The sequence below is a fragment of the Colletotrichum scovillei genome (genome assembly GCF_011075155.1).
Source record: "Colletotrichum scovillei strain TJNH1 chromosome Unknown Contig00010, whole genome shotgun sequence".
In the NCBI taxonomy this organism is placed as follows: domain Eukaryota; kingdom Fungi; phylum Ascomycota; class Sordariomycetes; order Glomerellales; family Glomerellaceae; genus Colletotrichum; species Colletotrichum scovillei.
In genome coordinates, this window is record NW_023336268.1 from 2,293,068 (window position 1) to 2,314,699 (window position 21,632).

General features: G+C 50.6%; 8 protein-coding genes across 8 annotated transcripts; 4 read left to right on the forward strand and 4 right to left on the reverse strand.

Moving 5' to 3' along the window:
• Nucleotides 1–271: 271 nt before the first annotated feature.
• On the reverse strand, nt 272–2,274 carry HER10_EVM0008445 (uncharacterized protein). The gene is made up of 3 exons (XM_035477968.1): nt 1,917–2,274; nt 1,372–1,821; nt 272–1,310 (listed from the first exon to the last, which is right to left on the reverse strand). Exons 1-3 carry the CDS (start codon nt 2,132–2,134, stop codon nt 341–343), a joined length of 1,638 nt encoding a protein of 545 aa, XP_035328264.1. The 5' UTR covers nt 2,135–2,274; the 3' UTR covers nt 272–340.
• A 486-nt stretch (nt 2,275–2,760) lies between these two features.
• HER10_EVM0013061 (uncharacterized protein) lies at nt 2,761–4,384 on the forward strand. Its single transcript, XM_035482431.1, has 4 exons — nt 2,761–3,360; nt 3,452–3,932; nt 4,043–4,063; nt 4,190–4,384. Exons 1-4 carry the CDS (start codon nt 2,928–2,930, stop codon nt 4,296–4,298), a joined length of 1,044 nt encoding a protein of 347 aa, XP_035328664.1. The 5' UTR covers nt 2,761–2,927; the 3' UTR covers nt 4,299–4,384.
• Nucleotides 4,385–6,185: 1,801 nt separating this feature from the next.
• HER10_EVM0005524 (uncharacterized protein) lies at nt 6,186–6,875 on the forward strand (the record flags this gene model as incomplete). Its single annotated transcript, XM_035475137.1, has 3 exons — nt 6,186–6,215; nt 6,285–6,384; nt 6,457–6,875. 3 exons carry the CDS (start codon nt 6,186–6,188, stop codon nt 6,873–6,875), a joined length of 549 nt encoding a protein of 182 aa, XP_035327995.1.
• A 270-nt stretch (nt 6,876–7,145) lies between these two features.
• Nucleotides 7,146–9,056, reverse strand: HER10_EVM0005449 (uncharacterized protein; the record flags this gene model as incomplete). The annotated part of the gene is made up of 2 exons (XM_035475066.1): nt 7,146–8,768; nt 8,832–9,056. The coding sequence occupies 2 exons, from the start codon at nt 9,054–9,056 to the stop codon at nt 7,146–7,148; spliced, it is 1,848 nt and encodes a 615-aa protein (XP_035327989.1).
• A 1,956-nt stretch (nt 9,057–11,012) lies between these two features.
• Nucleotides 11,013–12,819, reverse strand: HER10_EVM0008178 (AflN/verA/monooxygenase; the record flags this gene model as incomplete). Its single annotated transcript, XM_035477710.1, has 2 exons — nt 11,013–12,078; nt 12,146–12,819. 2 exons carry the CDS (start codon nt 12,817–12,819, stop codon nt 11,013–11,015), a joined length of 1,740 nt encoding a protein of 579 aa, XP_035328237.1.
• Nucleotides 12,820–14,027: 1,208 nt separating this feature from the next.
• HER10_EVM0004634 (monooxygenase) lies at nt 14,028–15,612 on the reverse strand (the record flags this gene model as incomplete). The annotated part of the gene is made up of 2 exons (XM_035474270.1): nt 14,028–15,363; nt 15,443–15,612. 2 exons carry the CDS (start codon nt 15,610–15,612, stop codon nt 14,028–14,030), a joined length of 1,506 nt encoding a protein of 501 aa, XP_035327915.1.
• A 1,388-nt stretch (nt 15,613–17,000) lies between these two features.
• HER10_EVM0012364 (uncharacterized protein) lies at nt 17,001–18,459 on the forward strand (the record flags this gene model as incomplete). The annotated part of the gene is made up of 2 exons (XM_035481760.1): nt 17,001–17,725; nt 17,817–18,459. 2 exons carry the CDS (start codon nt 17,001–17,003, stop codon nt 18,457–18,459), a joined length of 1,368 nt encoding a protein of 455 aa, XP_035328599.1.
• Nucleotides 18,460–18,957: 498 nt separating this feature from the next.
• Nucleotides 18,958–20,954, forward strand: HER10_EVM0001367 (uncharacterized protein; the record flags this gene model as incomplete). The annotated part of the gene is made up of 7 exons (XM_035471117.1): nt 18,958–19,127; nt 19,201–19,326; nt 19,398–19,501; nt 19,565–20,148; nt 20,225–20,565; nt 20,631–20,703; nt 20,763–20,954. 7 exons carry the CDS (start codon nt 18,958–18,960, stop codon nt 20,952–20,954), a joined length of 1,590 nt encoding a protein of 529 aa, XP_035327597.1.
• Between the last annotated feature and the right edge of the window lie 678 nt (nt 20,955–21,632).

Genomic DNA, 21,632 nt, shown 5'->3' on the forward strand with positions numbered 1-21,632 from the left:
AGAGAAAGTGTAGATCTATGGAACACACATGAAGATTTGCAGTTCTAAAGATTCACATGATGCAGCTTCGCAGAGTAGGCGTTAGGTAAGCCCGGAAACCCGTGCCATTTCGGCTTCCCATGTTGCTACTTTCTTTGCCGATAAGCGGCCCGGGCAGGTTTCCGCGGCCAGCATTCCGCGGCGACCCCTCACCGGCTACCCGGGAACGACGCCGGCCCGGGACCGCAACAGCTTCGTCAAAGGTCATTAAGGCCGCGTCTGACAGCCTTATATCGCGAAGAACTACAAGAAAGTTGACAAAATGACATGATCAGCGCGCCTTGTGAACATTGGACTCCTTCTAAGTTGCCAAGTTATTCGCGATATACGCCCACTCCACATCCTCCCAGCCTGGCCTCCGCCGAATCCTAGCCATCATGTTCTCTTGAACGCTCGTCAAGGGTTTTCCAACAGCCTCAGCCAGGTTATTATTGATCTGCGGAACTTCGATCCTGTCACCAGCCGTAGTCTCAATCTCAAATCCCAGCACCAACGCGGCCATCGCCCCCAATATTTCCGCGTCGGCAAAAAAACGCCCGGGACAAAGGTGTTTACCGCCACCGAAAGGGTTAAAGGCGCGGTTTTGCGCCCGCTCTCGTTCTCTGTCCGCGGTCATGAACCGCCGCGGATTGAATTCGTGTGCATTCTCGCCCCACGCGTCGGGGCCAAAGTTGGTGATGATGGCAGGGATTTGAATGTTTGCACCCTTCTTGAGCAGATAGGTCTTTGTTTCGCCGCCTTCTCCGGATGGTGTGTAGCTGATCAATGTGTCCTCCACGACACGGCGTGTGCCCGTCGAGCGATTTGTCAGGCGCATGACTTCCTTGTAGGTAGACACCAGCAAGGGGCATTCTGTACGGAACTTGGCAACGGTGAAAGTACACTTCCGAGACGGGCGGCTCCCGCTAGCATCGCTGTCTTGCTGCTGTATCACGGCAAGGGCAAAAAGCTCCTTTTGCAGATCTGCAACAAGATCGGCATCGCGGAACACATAACACATCATCCAGAAGAGTGTCGGGATGGCATTGGTGACGCTCACAAAGAGCATTCCAAATTCGTGGTCCGCGATGTCGTCAATGGGCAGACCCCATTTTCGGTTGACTGCGACGCGCCGCTTGACGACACTGCTGGCATCTGTGATATGATAGTAATCTTCGCGGAAGTATTTTCGAAGAGCCTTTTGTACCTTGGCACGGCCATTGTATGCCTTTGATACTGTGATAGAGGGTAGCGGTTTCATGAGTAACTCGGCTTGGCCACCATCGTAGTCCCTTTATTTGACGTTGTAAGCAGTCAATCCCTTAACTCGGGAGCCTGAGAGGTGCAACTTACCACAGATTCTTGCTCAACGTCGGATCCTGCATTAGAGAGTTCTTGTCGCCGAAGAGGGAGCCCACTGTGGCCATGGTGAAGGAGTCCCTGAACCACATGTACAGCTTCTTGGTCTCGTAACTAGGTCCGATGGAGTTGATGGTCTTTGAGATCTTGTTCAGGACGTAGGTGTTCATCTCCTGTAGATCAGGACCAGGAGCCAGAGGCGCAAAAGATGGATGTTGGTCCTCAATCCATGAGACGGAGCCATCTGTTGGTGGATTGTGGAACAAGTCCATGACATTTGGTCCTAGACCGACCATCTTTTGCGCGAACTCCGCCATCACTGGGTAAAGATTCAAGGATTTGTTTTTCATTGCAACCTGGATTAACTGAGGCGCCGTAATGATGTACATTTTCTCGGGTCCACCCATCGAGATGGAAAAGATCGGAAGTTTCGCATTCTCAAGGCTGATACGATGTCATTAGTCTGAGTTCTGGCTTTTCTTGTCACATTGAAGTCGTGTACTTAATATTAGACTTCGATGAGTTGGCTTTCGACGTACCCGAGTTGACGATAGTATTTCTGCCTCGACCCTAGTAACCCAATAATATGGCCGACAAGCGGTATTTTGGGCTTCACTTCTTGTGGCTCTCTTGGATCTACAGACTTGGCCCACGCTTGGCTTCCGCCGACAAGGAAGACGATGCCTAGGAAAAAGAACCACAACAAGCCATTGCTGTCGCCAGTAAACAAAGTGTTTCTCAAGTCGGATAACGCCATGATGATTGCGGCGTTGAGGTGAAGCTACAGAGCATCGAGTAGTGGGCAACGAGACGCGCCGTGCTGTGAAGGACGCGCTGAGGGCCACGATGCCACAGCTACTAGAGTGGAGCAAGAGCGATGCCAGGTTTGTAATGCTGAAAACCCCGATGGCCCGAATAAGCGAATGTTACTCTGACCTTTTAGTTTGGACGTACAGATTATCCACTTCAGACTTGGTCTAGGCGTGGTCTAGGCGGCAGGGCGTGGGTGTCATCTTCGGGACCATCTTCGGAGGGATTCAGTCCAGCAGCCACAGCCGCTGGATCTTAGTTCGCGCGAAGGATTGCACTACCGTCACTGAGGTACTACGATTCACATGCATGACGCGGAACGATATCTGTCTTCCCAGACTTCCTTACCATTGCTTCCGTAACTTTGGAGTGTTGCCCCGTACGGTGGATGTGCAGATCGCGGACACGGTGGCCCAATTTGAGCACAGTGCGTCGTTTTAGCGCCTCAATCTAAAGGATGACACGAACTTACCCACACGTGCCAGAGACAATGTTTGCTAGGGTCCAGTGCATCGAACATGTATCCGTATGGACCTGATCAATACATGGATTATGGCTTGATACAGCCTACACCCTGTGTTCTGCAATTGTCAGCACTAGGGATTATGTCTCGGTGACTCGGTCTGCTCACGAAGCGGACATCGTGAAGATTGATATGCCACCAGTGGTGAGAAATCCTTGAACCTCGATCAGGGTCGGCAAACCCATCCTCGCATCTCTCTGGGCTCTGTAGACTCAATATGGTTCAATCAGAGAAAATCCCGTTCTCGGAAGTCTTTCCATGGGCCACCTTCCGCCGACAGGCAAAGGCGGACCTTGCACCCCCTACGACAAGCTTCGGAGGAAAGACAGTCCTCCTCGTTGGCGCCACCGGCGCAATCCTCTCAGAAGCGGCCCGCATTCTTACCAGCCTCAGTGTCTCGACTCTCATTTTGGCAGTCCGAAATGTTGCAAAGGGCGAATTGTTGGCTGATGAACTTAGGAAAGCAATCGAAGATGGCTCTCGCCATCAGCCAAAAATCACCGTGATGGAAGTAGACCTCTTGTCATTTGATAGTGTCAAGACTTTTGCGACCAGAATCGACAATTTACAGAACCGTATCGATGTGGTGGTCATGGGTTCTGCTATCATGAACGATGAGACTAGAATGACGGCAGATGGGTGGGAAGAGAGTGAGTCTCCTCTGATAGACCCAGCGCCCCAAACTGAAAGCACTGTTGTCTCTACAGACTCGATTTCCTGACATGAACAACGCTCGTCTAGCTCTCCAACTCATTCATCTGTCATCGGCGCTTCTGATTTTACTCCTCTTTCCCAAAATGCTAGCCGATGGAGAAACTCAACCAGTGGTGCTCTGCAGTCTAACCAGCGCGGCAATCCGCTCCGCAGCCCCGATGATCGAGCTCCCAGATGATGCAAAAGACTGCTATCTAGAGCAGGTCAGTAATGTCAAAGACGCCGCTACACAGAAGAGCTACCAATATGGGCTTGCAAAGATCATACACGCATGCTGGATCAGGGAGCTCTGCGCACGCCATCTTTCCGGCAGCAACCCGAGGATTCACTTTCACCAGCTGGACCCTGGTGCCTGCTTCACACCACTCAGCTCACAAATTCTCATCGGAAGACTACTGCTTTGGTTCATTGGTCGGCCCGTAGAGATGTGCGCACGAACCGTTGTGAACTCATGCCTACCACTGATGGGTTCGCATGGGAAGTTGCTGATCGATTACGATATTGCTCCGTAAGTGCCGGTCTTCTCCTTCATTCCTCGATAAATTGCACAGACAAAGGTTTCTAAATGCGCGACGATGAATCCTTTACACTTTTGCTAATTATTTGGCCATGGCATAGGTACCCTGAGTTCATGGACAGGTAAGTCCGTGACTACTACGGTCTCAAATAACTGTTGAGAAACCTTCACTTCAGCGTCAAAGACATTAAGAACCATGAGCTGTGAAACACAGTAGAAGCTATGCTAATACCAATTGATAATGGCAGGACACTCGGATTGGAACTTCAGCGGAGGGTCTGGCTAGAAACGAGCCAGGTATTGGAGAGCTTGGTCACCCCTCAGGCGAAAGGTTTCCTATTTGGCCCAAGTTCGTGACTGGGCTGTCCCTTTACAAGAAAAAATATTGAAGTATTGCATCAAGGGAAAAACTAGTTACGCGATGATAAAAGTCAGAACCAGATTTACGAATGAGCCAGAGAAATATATGTCCAAACAACTGTATCGGTTGAAAAAGAGTTGTTACATTGAGTTCTCCACCTCAAGCCCCTTTCCTCAGCATCCACCAAACTCAATCGTGCATTTAAGCACATATGCATATAATTTAGGGTATTCTGGATTGGGCAGGGACACACAGCTGATCATGGTTCGGCCAATGATGTTGTGTTCGTTCGCGTTGTCACCGCCTCGTGGTAACAGTAAGCCTCGCATGACGCCGTGGAGCCCTGCAAGATGCCGAGACATCTCAACATGATGAGAAAAAGGAGGACGAAATCGAAATGATTTTGGAAAGAATTTTGTCTTGTCAGCCCAGAAAATGCTCAATGGGGATTTTGCTCGCTGAAAGGAATCCAAGTTCGGGTGATTGGCGTGTGTGCATTGGCTGCCTTGGTTAGAGAAAATGAGAGCATCGAAATACTTCCAGAACGCCTGCTTTAAGCTGTCCGTATAGTAGACCAGACAGGAAGACTTTTGAGCCAAATTCCAAGCAATGAAATACTACAATATCCAACTCTTCAGTTCCCACCAATTCACCCTGTCATACTAAGCAGATAGCGACTCAAGAAGGTGGAGCTTGTTGAGGCGATGCCAATCGACAATCCATCAAGCTGGACTCATTTCGAAGCCATTTTCTCAATTGAGGGTCAGGAAACATGTAATGGGTCTTCTTGGGAAGAGGCAGCCTCGCGGTTAGTGTCTCAGATCGAAATATACAGTCCTGAGCTCATTTGCCTGAGTTATCTCTAGAAATATCGTTCATTGAATGACGTAAATCGAACCATGACTGATCTTTCATCATATGTATGGTTGTTTCACGACAGGATGATGAGCGAGTAAATGTAGATGGTCTCCATTTCGTGATCTGGCTTCCCCACTGGATTGCTATAGGTACTCAGTTAAAAACAGATTTTCATGGCGATCCCACCGGCCGCTAAGTGGCCTCGACAAAGGACAGAAAGAACGAATTATTCAGAGCAATGTAGCAATGAGATGTCGATACGCCACGCTCTCCCCTACACCCCTAAATCCAGAAGTACACTGGAGGCAGACCGAAACTGGGGACGTACATATTATCGCCACTCAGCACAGGAAAGGATATGTCAAACCAGTTGCCTACAATAGAAGCGTAATATGGGTTTACTTTGGCCTGTCCACTTGCTGAATACTGGAGCAAGTTCAATAAAGCACTTCCTTAATTGTCTCTTCAAGACAAGGTTATCGGTTTTGGTCTTGGCTAGAGCGGAGAACGGTGGAGAGTGTTGCCGCGAGTGCTAGGGCTTGGTAAGTGTTATGCGGTACTTGAGGTCGTAGAGGTAATTAACGAGGAATTTTCCGTTAGGGGCTTGGGGGTCAATCAACACAACGTGGTAAGCAACCTGACTCAGTCATAGCATGTCAATTATAGCAATGGGAACAAATCTGGTAACTTGAGTCATTCAGGAGAACTCACCGAATTCTCGCGAGAACAGTTGCAGCAACCTGAAATTGTCGCATCAACTCAATTACGGCGATCTCGAAAAGATAGACCGAACGGCTTGGCTACGGCAAGTCCGTCTCTCCAAGAATCGATCATGGCGAAGTTCCGGTCTGCGAAATGCTTATAAGAATCAACGATCCTTCGCCGCATTCTGAACGTTAGATCAGTTCGTTGTCAACAGATCTTCAGTCACAACAATTCAGATTCGAGACATCGTCATGACTCTTTTCACTCGTCTTTTTCTGTTGCTGGCCCTGGGATACCTGATCGTAGGTACCCAGGGTAAAATGGTGATCGGATATCGCACGGCCGCCGAAGTAAGTCCTATCCTTTCCTCCTCAGAGATTCAATTCGTGGATGTCACTAACGACAGCGTCATCTTGTAGGAAGAAGCGGTGAAGATCAACGCGAAAAATAAACCTTTCAGAGATCCGGCCTTCGACAACTTGCCAGGTGGTAGTCAGATCGGAAATGGCATTTACTTAGGTGAGAACAAGCATGGTTTCCGCTCAACCAAACCCCTCTTATCTAGATACTTTGGATCTAACTCAGCTATAGGCTCCGAACCTGCGGGATGGCGAGGCTCACCGATTAAGAAGAATTGGTTCTGTGTATTCAAAGCAGATGAAGCCCGCTTCAATGCAGCCTCCAAACTATGGATCCCGCAGTTTTGCACAAGCAAGAGTTGCTTCTGGGGAAGCTCGAAGACCAAGGAGCTCTGGGGCTATGGCGAGAAAGTGATCGCCAAGTACATTGCAAACTTCGGCTTCAGTGCGAGTTCAACACTTCGCTTCTCGTACATTGAGGGACACGGGCAGACGCTGCAAATGGTTATTCCCACCAAAATGGCCAACGATAACACTCTGGACATTTACGCCAAGTGCTTTAAGACCAAGGCTGAGTTGACTGCTTATGAAAGCCAGTCTGTCAACTTCGCCAGCTGGAACATTAAGGGAGACCGTGGAAGCCCTGGCTAACATACTCTGTACATCGAGGGCATTGGAAAAGACGGCTTCGGCGAAAGCATTCGCGGTATTGCGAGTACCTACCTACTTTACTCTAGAAAAGTTCATAGTCCACAATCATGCCTCTAGACTGAATCATTTGATCAAGGCGCACTTCCTCGTTCGTGATTCTTTCGCACTCTCGCAACTAGGTATTATCACTCTCTCTGATTCCAATCCGAAAGTTGTCTATTGATGTAGTATTCTGAATCTATACTCGAAGTTACATCTCCAGCGAAGCATTTACTTCAGATTTAGGGCTGCCTCAATTTTAGCCCAATATTTTTTTCGTAGCATTCCTTGAATCCAGTAATCTCCGTTGGCATCGCGGCCTAAGATGGTAAAGATACTCATCAAAAACGCAGGAGTACCCGCCGTTATCAAGTGCATGTGAACGCCAGTCGGCTTTGCCAACACACGAGAAGCAGGAGCATCGGATTGATGAGCGACAGAAGGGCGTGATGCATGTTCGTCCTCCCAGAGTCCATCACAACCCATAGCGCTCAACATTTCGGCGCCACTGCTAGCGGCAGTATCGTTCAAAGAAGCCTCAGGAAGGCGAGCACGCTCGTTTTCAAAGAGCCCATCACAACCAATCTCGTCAACCGCCGCGGCCGAGAAGTCAACATCGAAGAACTCGGCCTTGGTCCAGTTGGTACACACAACCATGTGCATGCCCGCATCGCCGAAGAGAGCAGGCAGCCCAGCTTTTCCGTTGCCCGACTCTTTCTTCTTGTTGGCGTTCCCATCCACCTTATCCCCGTGCGCACGCCGCTGCAGTGCCAAGAGAGCTTCAACCTGCGGCCTCGTGCTGAGCTGCGCAATAGCCTCTCTCAACGCCTTCGCAACACGGCCAAAGCCCAGGGGACCTTTTTTGACAAGATCTCGCGCGGGTAGTAAAGCAGGAATAGGTAAAATTGCGTTACCAACCAGTGCTCCTTGCTCGGGCAATCGTCCTGCTTGTGCCAGAACGCCACGCAGACCCATCATGTTTAGAATAGCGATGGTTTTGCGGCTCTTGGTGGGATTCCGGATGCGTGAGCTAATGATGTTGCGTGTCCACCATGAACAGAGAATATCACCATCACTCAAAAATGTGGCTGGAGTCAACTGAGACTTATGACCCTTCTCTAACACTTGGAGGCCCGACGAACTAGCATTCTCGGCGTCAAGAGCTTGGAGTGCGTCCTTGCGCAAAGACTTAACATATACTGCGGGCACACACACTGTCCTAAACTCTTCAGCCGCGTTTCTGTTTAGCAGCTTGTCGAGTGCTTGCCGGAGACCGAGCGTAACGAGTTGAACAACTCCAAGTTGTCGATCGATGTGCTGGTATTGTTCGGGAGGGAAAGTAGATGCTGCTGGTTTGCTTGCATCGTCCCCTGTTATCATTTTGGTTGACTCAGGTGAGACACCCAAAGACCCAAGAGGATCGGTCCCAATCAATGGGATGACCTCTTCATGGCGTCCCTGTAGAGTGAGAGACCATGCGTCAAAGAGATCTTTAAGTCCCATACAATCCCACATGATGTGAGAGAAGCCTAATGAAACCAAAGTCGCGTCGTTGAACGTGGTGACTTGCAGGCCTATCATCGGTTTATCGTGATAGACATAGTCTTCGAAACAAGTAGGATCACTTGGGTGTCGCATCAAGGGGGAGAAGTCCACGCCATTGCCTGGCTCCACCATCCAAGGAACAGAGGCGCCATGAGAAACACCAGAAGACGATGAAACTCTGCTCCGAAGTCGAGATGCTAGTGGATGTTGCTTGATGCTGATGTTGTTGTGACGGTTGTGATGAAAGGTGATTGCAGGCCGCTTCTCAGTGTATGTGTCAGGCACATGCCAATACAGCTTGTTTGAAGGCTATGGATTCAAGTTAGTCAAGCGCATCATAGGGGGAAACTTGTATTGCTACAGGGGACTTACACCTAGCCGCACCCTTCCACCCAGCCTGCGCCAGCCATCCCGGCGGTCAAGCAAGTTTTCCAGAGCTCTTCGGAGTTTGGCTGCATCCAGTTGGCGGTCGAAACGCAGCATTACGTTGAGGACAGCATCGCGAGAGTGATGGTCCCAGTAGTCAACCGGGATAACCTTATCGGTCAAGACTGTAGGGGGAGCCAATCTCGTCACTTTGCGTCGAAGAATGGACATCTTTTCGCACACTGATTGCAAACGAGGGACTCAAGTTTCGACTGTAGAGCGTCAAAAACGAAGAAGTCGCGCAAATGGAGCGCTGTCCTCTTGATCTTCTCAATTTGGACAGCCACGACCGAGGTGAATAACACAGTTGGAATTGGACGTAGGTGACTGTGTGGTGACCAGGGGCATCGCTACTTGTCTTGCGAGCGCTCCAATCGGCGCGTACCTGTGGGCTCCGAGATCTAGCAAGGGACGAAGGATCTAGTTGCATCTTCAGCGGCCCGGGCTCTCATCCTTCATGCAAGACGAGGTAGCATTGGTGAACCCCCACAATCTTGTTGATCACTGAATTGCCGTGTAAGCGGACAGTGCGAATCCAGTGGAATCTAGAGAAGGGCGAAGGATCCCACGCTGACAGCTTGGCGAATAGAAAAATATGGAGATCCTGGTCCTGTTCCAGATGTCGTGACCCCACACCGAACTCGTGGTTCAGACGAACACGACCCGAGCCGAGACGGAGACGACCTCCGTCGGCCGTTGACTAGGTCATACATGAAGATAAGACTACCAAGTGGATGAATTGACAAACTAGGGACATGGCGCTAAAGGATTAGATGCTCCGCCTGGCTAGATCCTGACTCCGTATTCATTGAAGTCTCCGTTCCATCAGGCTTACGATAGTGAAGCCAGGCCCAAACAAGCATGTGAGAGTGAGATTCCAAGACACTTCTCTACCAATCGACCAATAATCCTCTTTTACCCGCATCGAAGGCTGGAGAAATACGACCCAAGCGAACGCCGCGGCGGTACCGATGTAGTAGTCGTATCGGAGAAAGTTGAATGCGCCTTCTGTCATCCCACTAATCTGGGTCTCATTATCCCACCTCTGCGGTAGGAAGAAATCGGCAGGTCGCATCTGCGCATGTGGCGAACCTTGTGTAGGCTCCAGCTTGCCAATGGCAGCGGAGACAATGGGTATGAGACCCAAGACATGGATCAAAGCCGAGACTAAGGCAGTAGCTTTGTACAATCTTCGAAGAGCTGACGTGTTACGGCTGAGTTCGCCGCCCTCGGTAGTGCGTTCTTCCGGTTTTCGTGCCGGGATGGCTCCCACCAAAGACATGGCAACCACCTGGACTAAGGCCATCCACGCTGGGAAGTTTTGCCAGACAGCTACAGCGACTTGTCTTGACTGGCCGGGGAGATAGCTGCTCGGCAAGCACATGATGACCGACGGAATCGCAAGCCCAACCAGCACCGATGCTGGGACAGCTTGAATGGCAATCATGGTCGGTAGCCTCGAATTGCTCCTAATTGGCTGGGAGAGCAGAGATACATAACAGTACATGGGCATTATGATGAAGTAGCCGGCATACTGTATGGCAAGACCCCAGAGCGCGAAAGGAATGAGATCCCTTGCGCGTCGCGTTCGTAAGCTCTCGACTATCATGACAGTGAAAACGGCTATGAGAAGACCCATCCAGTGCCACCCTAGGAGGGATAAAGCCTGGTACGAGCCATCGACTGTGGGGATAATGCTGAACTGCAGGTTGGCGAGATACGAGTCCAGGGGCGGGACCCCGGTATAGACTGTCAGGAGGGGTGTTTTGTTGTCTGGGAGTAAGGGCGTTGCCGATGCTCGCCTATCGGTGAATAGCTGAGCGTGGCCAGAGTTGATCATGAGATTTGAGACCGCATAGATTCCAGCCAGTGTGATGAACGGAAAGACAACGTGTATCGATGAAGGAGCCATGTTGGCGGTGTTATTTGTCGATCAAGTCCTAAAGTGAGCAAATATGGTGTGAACAAGAGCCTGGACAATAATGTTGATGCAAAAGCTTCAAGATAGCTGAGCATGGGACACACAAATCAACGTTTATGTAGTAAGAGAATCAGCTTACTCTTTGAGACATGGTTCAATACATGAGTGGTCTAGTCTACCAGTCTAGCACCATCACTGCCTAAGAGTCAAGACACACTTGTGGCTTGCTTGATCCTGCAAGGATACCCGTTGTTGGGCTTAGTGCTTCCGTGGATGATCTGATAGGCACGATCCCCTGCTACTTCTGTGGGACCCGTCCTGCCCATCGTCTTGTTGAACTCGGCGTAAGCATCCGCAAAGTCAAAGTCCCGCAGCACCATAGCCAAGATTACCTTCACCTCCAGTAAGGCTAGCTCTTGGCCGATGCAGTTTCGTGGCCCTCGCTCAAACGGCCGCCACGCCTCCTTATCCGCGGGGTACAGCTCGTCACCAGGAGAGGCCAGCCAGCGTTCCGGGACAAAATCGTCCGGCCTCACCCAGTGCTCTGGTGCTCGATGGATAGCGTGATGCACACCCCAAAGCATGAAGCCTTCAAGATTTGTCTTGTCAGTTTCTGATACCGTGAAGCCTGGTCCAGACGCACGCGTGCTGGACACGGGTGGGTACAGCCGGAGAGCCTCCTTGATAACGGCTGATGTATATGCCAGTCGATTGAGGAGCTGGGGGGCTTCGGCGATGCGATTTCCAGTCTCCTTTACGGTGCTGTCGGCTCCGAAGATATCGTTGTGCTCTTGGCGCGCTCTTGATAGGGCAGCTGGGTGGAGCGAAAGGAGATGGATAGAATAGACCACCGCAGCAGCTGTCGTGTCATAGCCAGCGAAGAGAAAAAGCTTCATCTGTGAGACAGCGTATTGCTTGAACGTCGGATCCATAGTCATCTTCTGGCCAGCATTCCCATTGTTCTTTTCCGAGAGTAGGTATGTTTCCAGCGCCAGGTCGACGACTGCCTTGCTTCTTTTTGGGACTGCCTTTGTCTTCTCGGATCCGGAATCTCCAAGCTGCGCCTGAGATCGCATTGCAGCGAAGTGCGTCTCCAGCTCGCTCGAGACATATCTATCCATCCTCCATCGATTGTAGCGATAGACCAAGTGCCTTATAGGGTTGAACTTTCTGAAGAGATTCGTCTCATTGGGGGATGGGATCCAGTCAGCTTGGCTGCGAAACGCTGACACAAGATCACAGCCCTGCCTCTGGGCGTTCAATCGAGAACCTCTGTAATATGAAGTTAGAACTGTCATTGAATAGCTGCAATGGTTGTCTTGAGAGATTTCGGACTCACAATGTTGCGAGACAACTCATGTCCATGGTCAACCGCGACATAGCCTCAAACAATGAGAAGATCTCGCCGGCCGCTGCTCTCTCTCGCAGGATCTCATGCAACACCAGCGTGTTTTCAACGAGACCAGGTACCAGCGTCACAAGATGCGCCGCGTTGAATCCAGGATTGAAAACGCCCCGCCAGTACCGCCACTCATCTCCCTCCATCGTGACGAGACCATGGCTTCCGATGAGAGGCTTCAGGAATCCCAACACGCCCTCATGTTTAGGAAGCTGCGGCTCATGCGCCGTCACTCTAGCCTGGTCGTGACTTGTGGTCATCACCATCAATGGGGGACCAGTCGGCCACAGGTCCAGGTAGAAGACAGCTGGGAGATCGGGATACGCTCGCCTGATTTCGCCCGCCAAGTAGTGCCCGTGAAAATCGCTCGGAAGGGTTTTCGCGATCTTGGCCGCAAGCCCTAGATGACCGAGTAGGAAATCATGAGGAGGCATCGGCAGACCTTGTCGTTGGAGGCGCTGGAACATGCGGCGATGACTGATGAGCTTCACGAGGAAGCGCACTATGAGGATGGCTGCGAATAAGGCGGTAACTTGCGCAAAGGTCCAGGCACGAAGCCTTGGCAGCCCCGCGACGCCATACTGGAGTTGCCAGTGTTCGACTGTTGAGTTCATCGTGGATATCGCACGAACGAGCACGCGTTCTGAAACCGTTGTACTGGCTGTCGACGTTATTCAGAACCCGCAGCCTTCAACGTAACTGCCAGACTTCACTGCCAATGACGGAAGGGAAAGAAATCACATGCCGAAGCTCCTCGCTCTCACATCGAATTGCAAAGATTCCCATTACATCATACAGGGCAACGAACTTCATGACAGTCTTTCCCCATTCAACTACCTGAATGTCACACTGTGTCAGAAAGAAGCGGAAGTTTGATCTTTTCGGTCAGTTGTGAGCACTAAGCTAGAATTGGGTCTTCCGTAGGATTCCCGTTGGCCCGCTGGGAAGGATTTCCCGGCGTTCAATTCTCCCCACTAGTGCCGGTCACTACACCCCTGCCGAGACGAGAACCTGCAGAGATGAGAAGGGTTTGCAGAATTACCAGCCTTACTTTTTGGCGCTTAGCTTCAATTCTCACATCATCCTGTCTAAGTGGACTTCCTTTTGCTCGGCATACGGCATTCGAGAATCTGGGCTCATGGACAGCTCGCCCTGGAAGCGGGACTCCGTGGCTATGCTGCTATCATCTGAGACAATTGAAGGCACTAGAGCACACAGCTCGGTAAAAACCCGACTAAAGTAGTCGTAGGCAGAAACGTTCCATCCAGAGAGACAAGAAGCGATGGTGGGGCGAGTGCGGTGTCGTAGCGAGACCAAGGCTCGGTAAACAGCTGTGTCAGGTCTAGAAAGTGTGTTCAAGAACGCAGACGGACATTGTCATTTACATGAGCAAGGTGGAAAGAGAGGGTGATCGCAGGACAGCTCTGAGTATCAATTCGTGGATTTTAGCTTTAGAAGTGAGACGCCCAGAGCCATTCGTTCGTATGGGCAAAATATTACTTTTGAGAATAGTGTGTTCATCCTCTACCTGGTGAATTGCTGTCTAAATGTTTCCAGCGACTAGTGTAATCTACCATAATACCCAAGAAGAGCAAACATAGCCAAGAATGAAGTAATCACCCACACCGTTTTCCGACGTCTAGAAAGTTCTAAGTTGTTCTGTTGAGTTCCAGCCTTTGTATACGCAATATCCCAATGCTGCCATACAGGATGTTTGCACATCCACCCGAAATGGATTTGGTTGAAGCTGTAAAGATGCCAAATCGTCAGTTTGTCTTTTTGAACGATTGAGTAATAAGTGAAAAGAAAGTCATCGCGTGACTTACGGACATATCGAGCTGTTCCAGCCACCATTCTGGATGTAGCCATTGTGACAAGTCTGCCAGACTTTGTCTAGCGACCTTCTCTGCACATCAGCTGTGTAACTTTGCTCGGCTTCTAGCTGGATCTCAACAGTACGGGCCTGTCCACTCAGAACAAGCTTGAGGAAGTTCAGAGCATATCCTGCCACATTTTCACTTGCGAGAATGGCTGATGAGTGGCCGCTGACGGAATTTGGTCCCAGAACCATGAAAAAGTTGGGGAACCCGTGAACTGCTGTGCTGAGGTACGCGCCAGGGCCTCCGTTTGCCTGCCAGACATCGTGAAGAAATCTGCCGTTTTTCCCTTGCACTTTCAAGCGATGGAGGTAAGTTGAAGTCTCGAACCCATTTGCCAAGAGAATGACATCTGCGGGCTTCTGGATGGTTTCATTGTGGCGCTTCTCGTCGATGGACTCCAAGCGCTCTTCTCCTGGTTGAGGACCTAAGACAACGCCCTGAGGTTCGATTGAAACCAGAGGTCTGTTGGTAAGTTTCACGTTGGGGAGACTCAGGCTTTCCAACCATCCACCATCGACAATGATCCGCCGACATCCAACACCGAAGTGCGGTGTGAGCATGTCGTGATATCTAGGTGGCACCGTCTTCCGCAGGTGATTTGAAAGTCTTTTCTCAAACCACTGTCGCCGCTTCTTGCCGAACCAGCCTGTGCCAACATTGAGCCATGTCGATTCAGCGTACAGGAAGAGGCAAAGCCGAAGAAACAAGCCAAGTCCAGGTATGATTCTAAGCAACGTGGAAACAACCTCCATCAAACGCGGAGGAGGTTTCTCAGGTCGAGCCATAACCCACGGCGGTCCCCTCATCAGCTGCGTGATTGACTTTGCAGCGATCTCTGGGCTTGCCAGCGCCGGAACGAGCTGCGCTGCAGTGCAGCCTGTCCCGATTACGACAACATCTTTTCCTGTCAGGGAAACATCGTCTTTCCACTGCGCAGTGTGAAAGACCTGTCCTTGGAAAGACTCGATTCCTGGGACATGCTGCGGCCAGATTTTGGGCTCGACAAGCTCACCGGCGCAGGTGATTAGGACCTTACACCGGAGAGCCTCTTCTTCTGAGGTCTTGTCTTGGGCATTCAGAACGGTCACCTTGATTTCCCACTCGGCATCTTCATCAATCCATCGAGCACTTGACACCTCGGTGTTGAGCTGGATGTTGCTGTGGATATCAAACTTGTCGCAGACACCATCCAAGTACTGCTGGATCTCCTGGCCTGGAGGAAACAAGGTCGTCCACTCATAGTTTGGGGCGAAAGAATACGAGTAGAAAATCGCCGGGCTGCATCAACCGTCAGATCCGACGTCACGCTCAGAAAAAGCCAATTATGTCTGCCTTCCGACACACTGATTCCACTTACATATCGCAGGCTACACCCGGGTATCTGTTGGCAAACCATGCCCCTCCAACACTGCTCTGTCTGTCGAATATCCGGAAGTCGTCGGTACCCAGCTTGGTCTTGAGCATACAACCCACGGCGATTCCAGATTCTCCTGCGCCGATGATGATAGTTGAGTAACTCTTTGGCATTGTGATTGAGTCAGGGCTCTCACTCGTGGCCATCTGGATTTTCTTCGGACTTGCCCAACAGATTATGGCAACGAGATGATAGTTCTTTCTTCCTTCACTTCGGAGGTCATCTCCGTTAACCTAGCTTTGCCTTATCTGGGCCTATGGATCATCAACAATCCGGAGTGCTCCGAATTAGTCCTAGGCCCTGCAATCCTAGTCTGACACAGTGCAACCCAACATCTTGATGGCGCGACTGACTTTGCGGGTCCATTTGGCTGTGCTCACATTGCTTATGCCAAGTATCGTGATTCTGCATGCAGGGTTGCAGACTAGTCTCGTTGTCTTAGGCAGCAGGACCACTAGCATGGCCGCTGACACTAATCTGCAAGTGTACGGAGTAGCCCGTACACATATCCACATGTACCCATGCCAACTACTATCTTGGTAGATATCGTTACATCGACAACATCTAGCAAATTCTTGCACCGTGTAAGTCGCGTCCCTTCCCCTACCAGGATTACCGAGTCCAGAACCACTCCCATGGTTCATGTCAAGTACATATGACAGAAGTGGGTCGGACTTCGGCAAGTCCTCTTCCCATAAGGATCATACCTGATTGGTAAGGCTGATAGCATTGTCGTACTCCCAATCTTCGGAACAGATGTACTCCGTATGACTTCTAGTGCCGCTCGGAGCAATTCGGCCACTTTTGAAGTCATTGACCCAAATTCGATGGAATAGCAGCCAAGCGTCTGACAGGGAATAGAATCCTATCCGGTCTGGGGGACACAGTGCTTCTTACTCGACAGCAGATGGTCAAGATCACATGCAGCTCGGGTGCCACTATGTATCATCCTTCAGCAAAGTCTGGGCAGCATGTGTGTAAGTTGTCGAGCTCAAGCCTCTGCGCGGCAGCACGAGAACTGAACCCACTGAAGTATTGGGAGACTACTGGAAATGGAGCCGGCTCGGGTTTTCGAGGTGACTCGGCAACCTGCCAACATCACGAGATTTCGAAATTCCACCATGGACGATCATGAGTTCCCATTCACTCGTCAAATCAAACTGATTCTACTAAGGGTCAGTTCCTGGCCCGTAGTTCACGCTTTCAACCACTTTGTGCTGGTCATCTTTGGTGTTTGCATGTGCACCTACATCTTCACATCATGCCGTTTCTACCTTAGCAGCAAGAAGAACCGCCAGTTTCGAGGAAATGAGCCGCCTACCTTGGCATATTGGTTGCCATGGGTCGGGAATGGCATTCAGATGATCAGAGATCCTCATAAGTTCTATGAGGAAACACTGTACGTTTGTTCTTGTGGACTCTACGTTGACTATATGGCCATCATGCTGATCGACGTTACCGTAACAAAAGTGCCAAAAGACCAACAAAAGGACCGGTTACCATGCGTCTAGGCCCCATTTCCATGTACCTCGTTATGGGCGCCTCGAACATCCAAGCAATTTTTCGACAGTCTAGCAGTCTTTCGTTCGAGTTTATGCAGCTGCGTATCGCACACAAGGTCAAAGGTCTTCCAGCCAGCGATGCCGCCCTTCTGGGGATGGACGACTCAGGGGCTGGCTCTCTCAACCAGTCCGAGACCGGCGTTGTAGGGAAAGGGCGCATTTGGCACATACTTCATGGGATATACCTCAAGAACCTTACGGAAAAGTCAGCCGTAGACTTCCTGACGGCCAAATTTGTTTTCGAGTTTTCCGAACAGCTCAAGACTTGTCCAGAAGGCGCATCAGCCCCAGCGATTGTCGGCTTATACGACTTCCTACAGACGTACCAATTCGCTGCATCGACTATCACTTTAGTCGGTCCGCGAATTCTCCAAAAGGGCTCGTTGGAAGCCAAGACATTCTGGGACTACGATGCTGCCTTCATGACACTCATGCAGGGGCTGCCAAAGCTAGTGTGTCGCAAAGGCTGGGCAGCGCGCGACCGCACTCTTGAAGCCACCAAAGACTGGCTCGCGGCAGCAACTGCTGGTTGTGCTCCAGACAGCGATGCTGATTGGGAAGAGAACTTCGGTCACAGGCTTGTGCGTGAGCGAAATGCTGCACTCGTCGACTACGGTATCAGCTTCGAAGGACGTGCAGCAATGCATATGGGCCTCATTTGGGCGTGAGTGGTGTCTCTTCCGGTCTCTCCTGACCCCCGATATTTATCTGTTGTTTTCTTCCATGGTCATTTGCTAATGTCTACCATTAAACAGCATCAATGCTAACGCCGTTCCCATGACCGCATACATGTTATTCGAGATGGTCCGGGACCCGCAACTCCTCTCGAAGATCCGCGCCGAGGTGAAGACCGCCATGGTCGTCGGTACGAATACGACATCAGTGCTCGATATCGATATCACAAAGCTAGCGGCTCTGCCTTTGCTGAACTCCGTATACAACGAGTGCCTGCGTCTGCGCTCGAGCATCCCCATTTCGCGGCGTCTACGGCAAGACATCGAGATTGACGGATACACGCTCAAGAAGGACAACTTCATCCTGGCACCCAGTTGGCTATCACACATCGACGAGGCAGTATGGGCGTTCCCAGGCCACCCGGCACGCGACTTTTGGGCCGAGCGTTTCTTGCAGCCAGAAATGCGCAAAGTCAAGCTGGGTGACTACTGTCCGTATGGTGGTGGGAGCGTCATCTGCCCTGGGAGATTCTTCGCCAAGCATGAGATTCTAGCGGCGGTTGCGATGATGGTCACCACTTTCGACATGGAGTTCGTACGTTGGTCTCGTTTAGATGGATCACCAGCGGACAGAGGCCCGGGCATGGAGGGGGCGGAGTGTCGAGGGGTCGTAAGTCTTGATAGAGATGCTACGGTGAAGATCCAGAAGCGGAAGCTGGTATGAAAGGCATGTCGTATTACTTGAGTGTAAATGGTCGGCTATCTGAGTACTTTATCAAACGTACATGTATTTTCTTGATCTAAAATTCGAACCGCCATCGAGAGCGACTTATTCCATTGCTCGTCGATGCACCGTCTAATGCCTCAAAGATACGAGATGGCAGAGATGATGCGATCGAAGTACCCACAGGGCTGACCCTTGTTTCCGTGACTCCCCAGTTTCAATTATCTTTGCCCTTGTATCATCTTCCATCTTCTTGTGAGAAAACAGCACATCAAACAAACTTTGGAATGCGCCGATAATTTAAGGTTACGGCAGTCCTAGCGTCCGGCCGTCTCAGCTTCTGACATTACCATCCGGTCACGAGTAACAGATCATCGACTCCATGAGCTTAAATGCTAGCACACTCCCATGACCCTCTTCTATGGATGAACACATGGGATCAGTACGTCGTGTCATTCGCTTTAGCACTCACCTTCTTTACTTGAAATTCATAGCAAGATGGCCCGAAATATCTTCAACCGCAATGCCAAACATGCACAGGCGCAAGTGGCTCAGTCTGAGGCCCCGGAATTTGCACCAGTTACATGGTGGAAGGACCCTGGTCTGAGGAAGTTGTACTTCTGGTGTGGAATCTTGATGATGATGTCTGCATCGACAGGCTTTGATGCGTAAGCTCCTTCTCTTGCACATGGAGTCTAGAATAATAGTACACAATAAGATGCTAATGACGAAGGCACGCAGGAAGCTTATGAACACTTCGCAAGTCATGGATCAGTGGCAGAGTTCCTTCAATCATCCTTCAGGGGGAAGACTCGGGCTCATCGTCGCTATTCTCGATGTCGGATCTCTTTCCAGTTTCTGGATGGTGTGAGTGTGACCACCACAAGACTCTAGCTGCGGTCTGGTGTGAGACTTCTGCTAAACTCGGTTTCACATAGTCCATATTTTGCAGACAAGTACGGCCGAAAAATGCCCATCATTATCGGTTGCGTCATAGAGACCATCGGTGCTTTCATAGGAGCTTTGTCGAACAGCGAAGGAAGTAAGTCTACCTTTTGAGTGACAAGTTCCGTTGATGAGTCCTAGTATTGAACCTTGCATGAAGTGTACATGGCCGGACGCTTCATCCTCGGCTTCGGAAGCTCATTCAACGGCGCCGGTCTCCTGATAGCTGAGATCGCGCACCCTCAGCACCGGGCCAAGATCTCTGCCATCGTCAACTGCATGTACGGAGTCGGATCAACCAGCTGCTCCTGGCTGGCTCTAGCAACCATACGAATCATGGGCGACTGGTCTTGGAGGTCGCTCACCATACTTCAGGCGTTCCCCGGCCTCTTGGTCCTCTCGCTCATCTACTGGATCCCAGAGTCACCTCGCTGGCTAGTCGCCAAAGAACGTTACGAGGACGCTGAAAACATGCTATCCACGTACCACGGCAACGGTGATAAGACAGATGAGACAGTGGTATTTGAGTTTCGAGAGATGAAACAGACTTTGGCTCTTGAGTTCCAGGATAAGAAGTCCAGCAGCTATTTCGACTTTATGCGGACTGCGGGCAATCGGTATAGGGTTGTTTTGTTGATCTCACTGGCAATGGTGTCTCAATACAGCGGCACAAATCTCTTCTCCAACTACGCAAACAAGATTTACGAGGGTGCTGGCATTCGCGATCAGACAAACAAGGTTCTGGTGAGTATCTATCTATCTCACTGGGCATTAACTTCCATCTTGAAGCATTCTGACGGCTCATTTCCAAACCCAACAGCTCAGTGGCGGTCAGACGCTCTTGTCTCTCGTCGTCTCGGTGTCCTTCTCATTGTGCATAGACCGATTCGGTAGAAGACCACTATTCCTCACAGCCACCACAGGAATGGTGCTGATGTACATGGGATGGACCATCATTAGCTCCCAGTTCGAGCGGACTCACGACCTTGCCCGGTTTGGCTACCCCCAAATCGCCTTCATCTGGCTGTTCAGTCTCTCGTATCAGATCGCATGGACCGGGGTCATGGCAGCCTACGCGTTGGAGATCATGCCATACAGTCTCAGGGCGAAGGCCGGCGTCATATCAACTATTTTCGTCAAGGGGCTGATCGTCCTAGGAAGGTGAGGTCACATCATGTGTGAGATTCCCAAGCTCACATTTAATGCTAATGCGACGCGTTCTTCAGCTATACCAACCCCATTGCTTGGGATAACTTCACAGCAGCCGGTCATGCATGGACACTGGCCATGCTCTACACTGTAAGTGACCCTAGCCTTGTGGTCAGCTCTATAATTGCCTCAACTGATTCGTCCGTAAGATCCTGGACTTTTGTTATCTTTTGTTCGTGTATTTCTTCTACCCAGAAACAAAGAATCTCACTTTGGAAGAAGTCGCCAAAGTCTTCGACGGCGATGAGGCAAAGGTTGCAAGGATGGACATGGAGGACGTTAAGAATCAGGTGGAAGAAGAAAAGAAGAGGCAGAGTCACGTTGAAATCATCGCCCTGTGATGGACCAAGAAAGGTGAGGAGTGTTTCCTAGAGTAGGAGGTGCCACAGTCATTTTGTGCACTACGGCCCGCGAAAAGGGCTGAGATCTTCGGGAATCGAGGAAACTAAACAAAGAGCCAAACTATCCGACTTAGCTCAAGCGTAAAATTACACTACGGCCATAAGAGCAGAAGATAGCTTCGAGCTCGCAACGGGCATTACGTCCCTTACTAGTGTAGTAACATTCCTCGATCCGGTCCAGTGCAGCCTGTGACGATTCGGGCCGTGGCCTGGACCACAGCGAGATGAGCTACTCTCATAACTCCGAGGAATGTTCCGACCTCTGCGAGGTGACGAAGGACCCTTACCCATATCATCGCAAAAGGGAAAACGTCTTCCTTAGCCTCGATCCTCGATTACCTAACCGCTCGGGAACCCGATAGCCGAGGAAGCCATTCTCCCGTCACACAATAACCGTGCAACCGCAAACGGCCTTGCGAGTTCCTCGCTCGCGTTCGTACACAGTACGAAGAAGTCGAGGCACTCTATTCATTCCTGAAAGAGCTAGAAGAGTCCTGGATGGTTGTGTCATTCGTTATTTTCAAAAGTATCGTGATTTATAGCGAATTCTACCAATATTGTATCTTTATCTAGCATTACTAAACACAACTCGTTTACTGGAACTATCACTGGTTGATA

Coding starts and splice junctions, on each gene's coding strand:
- HER10_EVM0008445 (XM_035477968.1), bottom strand. CDS start 2,134: ATGGCGTTATCCGACTTGAGAAACACTTTGTTTACTGGCGACAGCAAT. Junction 1,822..1,916: donor AAATACTATCGTCAACTCGG/GTACGTCGAAAG, acceptor ACATCGTATCAG/CCTTGAGAATGCGAAACTTC. Junction 1,311..1,371: donor ACGTTGAGCAAGAATCTGTG/GTAAGTTGCACC, acceptor CGTCAAATAAAG/GGACTACGATGGTGGCCAAG.
- HER10_EVM0013061 (XM_035482431.1), top strand. CDS start 2,928: ATGGTTCAATCAGAGAAAATCCCGTTCTCGGAAGTCTTTCCATGGGCC. Junction 3,361..3,451: donor GGCAGATGGGTGGGAAGAGA/GTGAGTCTCCTC, acceptor ACGCTCGTCTAG/CTCTCCAACTCATTCATCTG. Junction 4,064..4,189: donor TACCCTGAGTTCATGGACAG/GTAAGTCCGTGA, acceptor TGATAATGGCAG/GACACTCGGATTGGAACTTC.